The sequence below is a fragment of the Lolium rigidum genome, chromosome 4 (assembly GCF_022539505.1).
Source record: "Lolium rigidum isolate FL_2022 chromosome 4, APGP_CSIRO_Lrig_0.1, whole genome shotgun sequence".
In the NCBI taxonomy this organism is placed as follows: Eukaryota; Viridiplantae; Streptophyta; class Magnoliopsida; order Poales; family Poaceae; genus Lolium; species Lolium rigidum.
In genome coordinates this window covers 224058210-224067132 of record NC_061511.1, presented here as the reverse complement: position 1 = coordinate 224067132, position 8923 = coordinate 224058210, and the positions used below count along the sequence as shown (strand labels likewise).

The window sequence follows — 8923 nt, the reverse complement described above, 5'->3', positions numbered from 1 at the left end:
CAATATGCTCACCCTTTAGGAGTTGTTTAAGATTCCTCATGTTAACATGACCAAGGCGGCGATGCCACAACCAACCTTCGTCATGCTTGGCCGCCATTAGACATGTGGAGAAGGAGGGGCTCTCTTTCGAGAGGTCAACCACGTAAAGGTTGTTCTCCACATATCCAACAAGGACCAATTTGAGATTATCACTCCTAAAGACTTGCACATAATATTTAGTGAAATATGAATTGTAACCGGCATCGGCAAGATGATATATAGAAAGTAAGTTATAGCCAAGGTGTTCAACAAGCATAACCGTCTCAAGGCACAAGTCCTTAGAGATTGCTACCTTGCCATACCCAAGTACCTTTCCCTTTGAGTTGTCACCAAAGGTAATGCTTGACTTCTTGTTGATATCTTCAATGAATTGATCAAGCACACCTTTTCCTCCGGTCATATGATTGGTGCATCCACTATCAAACACCCATTTTGGACCACCGGAGGAATACCCCTACAAAATCAAGTAGAGGATTTAGGAACCCATCGATTAATGGGTTCCTTTGCAATGGCAACAATATCTTTTGGTACCCAAATTGAGTACCCTCTATAAGCATAGCCATTAGGAGGGCCAACATAGTTAGCATAAACATCACCATAATAATCAACAAATAATGCATAGTGATTGTTTGGCCCCGTGCGGTCACCACTAGTGGCTTTGCCCCTTGAGGCTTTGCCATTATTAGTGACCTTCTTGTTCTTATCTTGAGCGGGTTTCTCCTTGTTGTAGTTCTTCTTCTTGTGAGACTTGGGAACGTATCCAAGTCCAAACTTTTGATGGTTTGACCTTTGCTTACTCAAGAGGTCATCCAATCCCATCTTGTTCTTGGCGGTGGTGAACTTTGCAAGTTCCTTTGTTAACCTAACATTTTCCTCAAGAATAGATGCATGCTCACAAGAGGATTCATTAGGATGATAGTCGAGACCATATTTAGTCACCAAGGATTCAAGATATGCATTGGTCTCAATATGCAAAGAGAGTTCCTCTTGTAAACGAACATGTTCCTCAACAAGCTTAGCATGCTCATTAGTAAAAGATGTAGGGGAACTAGCATGCTTTTCAACAACAATGGGATCCTTCATTGATTCAAGTGCTTTCATGTAGGTTTCTTGGAGTAGGTCATGGTTCTCTCCAAGTTTCTTGAGCTCATCCTTTACAAGCTTGTTAGCTCTTTCAAGGTGGTCAAGATCCCTAGTGAGAGAAGCATGAGCAACTTCAAGTTCCTCCTTTGAGGTATGGAGCACTTGAGTCAAAGATTGAGCCCTATCAATAGTTTCTAGGTCCTTAACTTTATCAAGTTCATAGGTTTCAATTTGTTGCTTAAGGCCTTGAGATATGCACCTTTCGGTTTTTAGCTCTTGTCTTAGGAGATTGAATCTCCGTTCCTTTTCATCCAATTGATATTCTAATTCCTCAATGGACTCATCCTTTTCTTTGAGAGAGTCCATCAAGAAATCAAACTTGACAAGAGCTTTACCACGAAGGGTGCATCTAACATTGTAAAGTTCCTTAAGCACAATTAGTTCATCTTGATTTTCATTTTCATCATCAAGAACACTAGATAGGGAAGGTGGGGGTTCCATTACCTTGGTTTCCCTTGCCATAAGACAAGAGCCAACGATTGTAGAGGAGGAAGAGTCATCGGAGTCATCCTCTTGAGTGATTCTTGCCATGAAGGAGGAACCAACATCATTCTCCGTGGAGTAGTCCTTGGAGTAGTCATATGTGAAGAGTGACCCGGGCTTGGAGTAAGCCAAACCGGCCACCCCGGCCTCCTTCTCCTCATCTTCTTCTTCATCATCGGACAAGTACTCGGCTCCAACAAAAGCTCTTCCCTTGTTCTTCTTGAATCGATCGTTGATTGGGTTTGGCTTCAATCTTGGCTTGACCCCTTTGATGAATCTTGGCTTGTCTACCCTTTTCTCATAAGGGCACTCATTTGCAAAGTGGCTATCTTCATCACAATTGTAGCAAGTTCTCTTCTTCTTCTTGTCATTGAGAAGCATAGGCAACTTTCCCTTGTACTTCTTGGCAAAGAAGGCAAAGTCGATGACGATGTCACTAGTTGAAGTCATCTCCTCATCTTCTTCAATTTCATATTCTTCTTCTCCTCCATGGTCAGCTCTAGCCTTGAGAGCAAGGTTGTGTGACGCTTCATGGTTGTGTGAGGCTTCATCAACACGGTTCATTGCCTTGAGCCTCTTTCCGGCTTTGGCCATGTTTTCATTGGCGGCCACATAGGAGACTAGATCATCGGAGTTGAGATCGGCACTCTTGGTCATGATTTGCAAGTTGAGTCCAAGGTTGGTGTCTTCTTGTTTGACGGCAATCATAGCAATGACCTTGGATTTTATGAAGGCTTCGTTCATCTCGAATCCGTCATTGTACTTCTCGGCACCAAGTCCCTTGACCCTTACTTTCGAGCACCAAGCCTAGCATAGGCATCGAATACGGATTCTCCATCTCGAATCATGAACTGGTAGGCCTCTTGCTTTGCGGTCTCATAGAGAGATGATTGGATCAAATCGGTTCCCTCTTGGAGTACTACGATCCGATCCCACAACTCTTTAGCGGAGACAATGTCATCAACTTGATCTAGAAGCTTGCGGTTGATGCCACTTCTAATCTTGTCACGTGCGGATGCATTGAGTTGACGGTTGTAGAACTCGGTGGAGGTCAACCGAGTAGGATCTTGTGGCTCCCGATGTCCATGAACAATGAGTTCCCATAGCTCCACACCTGCAGCTGCGAATATGAGATTCCATAGCAGATTTCCAATGTGGAAAGTGAGTTCCATCGTAATGGGGAACGGTCCCACTATGGTTTATATGAGGCATGGGTGAAGTGTTTCGGGATAGTCATGGTTAACATCATGGTAGGATTCTTTAGAGGCCGAAGCCCCACTAAGAGTTCCACCCGCGAGTTAGGTTCTTAAGCATGGCGGTCATTTACGTCATTTGGTTTTGTAGCTCATCCTCCTTTTTCTTCTTCTCGGCATCATATGCCAAGAGTCTAGATTTCATCTCTTTAACCGAAAGGTTAGAGTCGTCATCTAGACCCTCGAAGAGTTTATCCATCTCACTCTTAAGGCGGTGAAGCCCTTAATAAGAGTCCAGGCTCGATACCAATTGAAAGTATAGAGATGGTAAACCTAGAGGGGGGTGAATAGGTTTCTACAAATTTTAATTCTTTCTTTGCAATATTAGGCTTTGCGGAATATAAAGATGAGCCTAATGCAAACTAGGTGAAGCAACCTATATGAGGATACAACTAACTCAAGCACGAAGGCTCTCACAGGCGGTTAAATCACAAGTAAGGAGTTCGGTTAGAGATAACCGATAGCACGCGGAGACGAGGATGTATTCCCGTGTTCCCTTGCTTTGCAACAAGGTACGTCACGTTTGGAGGAGTGGAGGTCCCACGAAGGATTCCCCGCGCCACGAAGGCTCACCCTATTCTCCGGAGCCTATCCCACGAAGGAATAGCTCACTCACTTGTGGTAGACTTTGAGGTAGCCTCCAAACCTTCACAATCTTGCCCGGAGCAAATCCACGGCCCGGATGCTTCCGGACTCCTCTTGCCCACCTAGGGTTTCCAAGGAACCCTAGGAAGCAAGCTTCTCAATGAATACAAGGGGGAATGAGATTTGGCTTGGTAGAACGGTAGATCGGGTCCTCCTCTAGTGATTCCCCGGAGGGATTTGAGTTTGGGTGGAGGAGGAGGGAGATCTGAGGCTTTTGGTGTTTCTAGCAATGGAGTAGGAGAGAGAGAGCTCAAGAACAGCTTATAGTATGTTGCCTAACCCTTCCAAGGTAGAAGAAGGGGTATTTATAGTGTTCTTCAAAATCTGGCCGTTGCCACTTGCCACCTCGGCATTCTTCCCGACAAACCCGGTCGGACCGGACCACGGACCGGACAGCCCGGTCGTGAGGCCGGTCGGACCGGACTCGGTGACCGGAGCACCTTTGCGTCGTCCCGGCGCTTCTCCGGTTGGTGCCCGGTTGCTGCCCGGTTTCCGAGCGGTCGACCGGACGGAGCGCCGGACCCGCCGGTCGGGAGCCCGGTCGACCGGGCCACGGACCGGACCTCGCTGGTCCTCCTTTGGAGCCCGGTTTCCGACCGGTCGACCGGCCGATACGCCGGACTGGCCGGTTGCTGGCCCGGTTGGACCGGGCAGGTGACCGGATTTCTCCTGTAACCCCTTTTTGATTGTTGTTGAAATGGGGGGTCTCCTTTAGCCTTCTTGTTCCATTGATACACCTTTATACCTCTTTGGCTAATACCTGGGAATCATCTAGCAGTCATGTATTAGTCCAAATACACTAGCACGGTGTCATTGTTACCAAAATAATGGATAAGGGTAAAATACCCTTACACCTACATCACACTCTCAACGTAAAACCAAACGAAACTGACCTAATACATCCTATTTACAGACTAAACCGAAGTCGATCATGCCACCCTAAGCCATACCTCTACCTCCACCCTAGCTATGAATTCCAGAGACAAAACAGAAGGAAATTCAGGTGGGCGACATCCTCATGGAGTGTCTATACTTGTGTATCGGGTGGTAACGAGACAAATTTAGCGGCCATGATGTGCTTCGCGTCATCCACGTTTAGCGGGCGCCGTTGTACCCACAAACCGGTTCAGAGACCAAACAACGAAGAGTAATCCACGGGGAGAGATAAAATTCAATTGCCAAAAAATCAGGATTGTTTTGCAAAATCATCAAAGTCCGGCAAGTCCACGGCTATACCATGTTTCCGACTAATTGGACCAAACTGCTTTGGATAGCCAAGTTTATGTACCCTTTTGCAAGTTTATATAAGAAAATTCATGTAGCTGATACGTTTATGTATCCGTGGTGTTATTAGCTCTTAAAAAAAACTAGAACACTCTGATTCCATGGACACAACATGCCGGCCTAAGAGCAAGTCCAAGTCCAGCAGGACCCCTAAATTTTCCTCCCTACATCTCCATGTAGGGGACACCCCTAAATAGATTCCCTCCTTATATATTATCCACTTCCAGCAGCTCTCCTATATCATCTCCCCTATATCACATTTACATATATTTTAACAATAATTTGTAACTAACTTTGTAAACGGTTAGTTTTGTAACCGCTAGAATTCAAATGACTATATTTCATAACTGTGACAAAATAAAGAGTAGTACCAAGCAATGATCTGAAATAGTTCATACAACACATAAATTGCCTAGCAATCTGCAACAATATTGTAGTAGCAAATTGAACAACAATTTGACAGCAATTTAGTCATCAATTCACAGCAAAATTGTAGTAACAAGAATTTCCCCAGCAATTGGACAACAATTTAAAGCAATTATCCAACTAGCAACAATAATTTCAGAGCAAAGTTGACACACGCAGAATGAAATCGAAGAAGAACAGAGGTCCTGCGGGAGACGGTGCGCGTGGTACGCGCGGACCCCTCCGCTCTGCCCGGCCTCCGGGTTCCTCCTCCTCTCCGCCGCCGCGCTGGAGGGTGCGGTCGTGCTGCCGCTCGCGCGCCGACTCCTCGTCGCGGTCGTCGTCTCCTTCCCAGCGCTCCTCCTCGCCGCCCGCGCCGCCGTCGCGTACACCATTGCGGCCGTGTACGCGGACAAGCAGACGACCACGAGGTCGTCGACGAGTTCGAGTACCGGAGCCTCCGCCCGACGGCAGCAAGGTCGCCTGCCTCGCCAACTCCTCCCCTCCCATCTACTCTTCTTCCTCTCCCTAGATCCCGTTTGGTCTGGATTCTAGAACTCGATTTTGAGTTCGAATTCGAGCGAAATTAAAGAAATTATCCTACCTGGTCAGGAGCGTGGTGGCGGGAGGAGGCTTCCGAGAGCGAGCGGTTGCTCGGGGCGACGGATCGGGGGCGCCTCCACTGCCCCGAAGTGTAGGGGAGAGGGAGGGTCTGCGTCGGGGGCGCCTATGTTTTGGGAGGGCGGTAGGGGACCTGCTGGACGCCGTTTTTTCGTTTTTCTCCCCTATATTTGCTATCGGGAGGGATATAGGGTCTCTGCTGGACTTGCTCTAAGTCCCTGTTTGGGAGTATGCATTTTAAATTTTTAATACTCCTACAGGATACACACACACACCCCATCCCTAATGCATTTTAATACTCTACACGACACACACACACACACACACCCCACCACCACCCCCGTTCAAAGAACATGTTAGAAGTTCAGCAAAATTTGAATGTATGTAGATATTATTTATTATATAGATGCATCTATTTTTTGAAGTGTAAATTCTCTAGAAGTCCTCTTAAGTCTTTGTCGCAGCAGATGTCAACTTTTTTGGTGCATGCCTCTTAGTTACCCAAATCAATAACATTTACATTATATGTAAATGTGAAAGAGATCATATGGATTGAAAATAGTTTTTCTAACATCATTGTAACACCTTAAAGACGGTTTTACCAATTTTCAGTAGAGAGAAAATTAGGGGAGTGGTGTTTTGGAACATGGGAGCATATGCACCCTATATTTTGAAATGCATCTTACACATATTTTAAATTTCAAAAAATTGAAACAAAAAATTCCCACCTACATCTTCACGTGCTACGCGCTCACATAGTCGTTTTATAAAAAATAAACTTATCATGTGACGTGTGTAAAAAAGATAAAATTCAGTGCTGAAAATAATGCTTTTCACTGGATAAGTTTTCTCTTTTTTACATAGGCCACAAAAAATATTATTTTTTCGTGAAACTTGACGCATACACATATATTATGAAGATGTACATGTATAATTTTTTGTCAAAAAATTTTCACACGTCAAAATATGTTTTATTGGTAGAGGGAGCATACGCACCCGGGAGCCAAATTGAATTTCCGGAAAATTAGCTTAATTCTTATTTGTCTCCTAAATCGTTGAATTATGTCATGATTACTCGTGAGTTGCAACACGAGTTGTAGTCAAGATTCGATGATGTCGCAGTTCACTTAAAAATTAGTCACTCCCTTTGAATAATAATCTTAGTTCAAATTTCAAACGACTTGATTTCCCAATATAAATGATGTGATCATGGAATGCCGTAGAACATCTTCACCGGCGAGTCCCAGATACTAGCTGACATGACACATGTCGGCTACGTATTGGGGTCGCGGGCAGCAAATGCTGACCAAAAAAACTGGTTAACCCTAATAGCATGCGTCGGCAAAAAAATGATACTCCCTCCGTCCACAAATAAGTGCACATCTAGCCTTCTAAAAAATCCACAAATAAGTGTACATCTAGACTTCTTGGTATATTTTTTACATTTAAACCCCTAGTGCATGCCTTGATTTCAGCTTCCATTAATCATTTTTGGTTTCTCAATATTGTTTTATTGGTTACTAGCATGCACAACATTTATTAGCGCCTAAACCAAAGCATCTTTTTGATTAATGAGCAGATTAATTGAAGGAATGAAGAATTTTTTACAAAAAGTATAAGGTCTCTTGGAAACCGCGCGCGTCCACTTATTTGTGGACGGAGGGAGTAGGGAAGAAATAGTTTTTAGATGGTAGGTGAAGAATAAAAAAGAAGAGACGGGTAGGTCACTTCAAAACAATTCCCTTCTATGCAAAGAGAAGCAAATCGAAGGCCAACTTCCCAACAGGAAAACCAACATGCATTTCGCTGCATTTTATTACTCTCACGACAGCACGCCCGTGACACGGCCCAGCTACGACGAAGCACTCACCGCGCGACCGTCTGCCTGGCAAGACAATCGTCACGGCAAACAAGATTACAAGAGTGGGAGGTCTTTCTGTCCCGGTCAAACCAAAAGAAAAAATTGGAAAAAAACCGGGCTCGGCCTGTCAGCTGGACGTTCTACCCGCCGCGGCCCAAGCCGGCGCCGTCGTGCCTGAGCCCGAACTCCCTGAACCCGATCTCCATGTCGGCGACGGCGACGAGCAGCTCTGCGGCCTGCGCCGGCTCGAGGATCTCGACGGCGCGCTTCATGGTGCGCAGCCGCAGCGCGTCCGCGCCGGCGAGCACGGCGCCGACGCGTCCCACGAGCCCGTCCACGTCCAGCTCGCCGTCCGCCCCGACGGCGCCGTGGCCCTCCTGCACGCTCGCCATCTCCCGCGACAGCTCGTCCTCCTCGGCGACGGTGCGGCGCTGGAGCTCGTCGATCTGCGCCAGCTGCGCCGGGCTGAGGTCGCCGAGGTTGCCCGACCGCACGCCCAGGAGCAGGTCCGGGAGCTGCGCCTCGAAGCGGCGGCTGGACTCCGTGTAGAGGATGTGGACCAGCGTGGTGGGGCGCCAGCCGGCCAGCCAGTAGGCGGCGCCGCGCTCCACGGGGGTCGCCCACGGCGCCGCCAGCGTCCAGACCGGGTCCGCCTCGGCGCGCGCCGCGCAGTAGTCGGAGAAGTGGGACACGAAGCCGTCCACCAGCTTGCTGAGCTGCGCCGGGTCGTCGCCGTCCCAGCGCGCGGACCGGAGGTCGCGGCGCAGCGAGCGCAGGCCGCGGAACCAGAGGCGGAACCGCCGCGTGGCCGCCTCCAGCTCCATTTTTCTTTTCGTTCCTGTGGCCAGAGCAGGCGGGTGCGGGGTGGAGGTCGATCGCGCGCGTGCCGGCGGTATTTATGGCGGGCGGCGGAGTGATCCTGGCCGTCGAGCGGGAGGAAGGGACGGCTGTGGGCGCGCGCTGCCGCGGCGTATGAGGCGGCGACAGGTGACCTGCATGCAGGAGGCCATGTGTGGGAGCCGGGTGGCCAGATGGCGCTGGACGGCGACGGCGTCACGCTCACGCATAGAGGGAACCGGCGCAAAGCGGCCCAGACGGATGAGGCTGACATCGGGACCGGCGTGCCAGTGGACCTATAGCCTGGCCTCAACCTGACGACAACATGAGTCACTAGCCATGGCCATGAGGG

The 8923-nt window shown here is 48.2% G+C and overlaps 1 protein-coding gene across 1 annotated transcript; it reads right to left on the bottom strand.

Moving 5' to 3' along the window:
* Positions 1–7874: 7874 nt before the first annotated feature.
* On the bottom strand, positions 7875–8558 carry LOC124648320. Its single transcript, XM_047188106.1, has one exon. The coding sequence runs from the start codon at positions 8556–8558 to the stop codon at positions 7875–7877; it is 684 nt and encodes a 227-aa protein (XP_047044062.1).
* Positions 8559–8923: the final 365 nt, after the last annotated feature.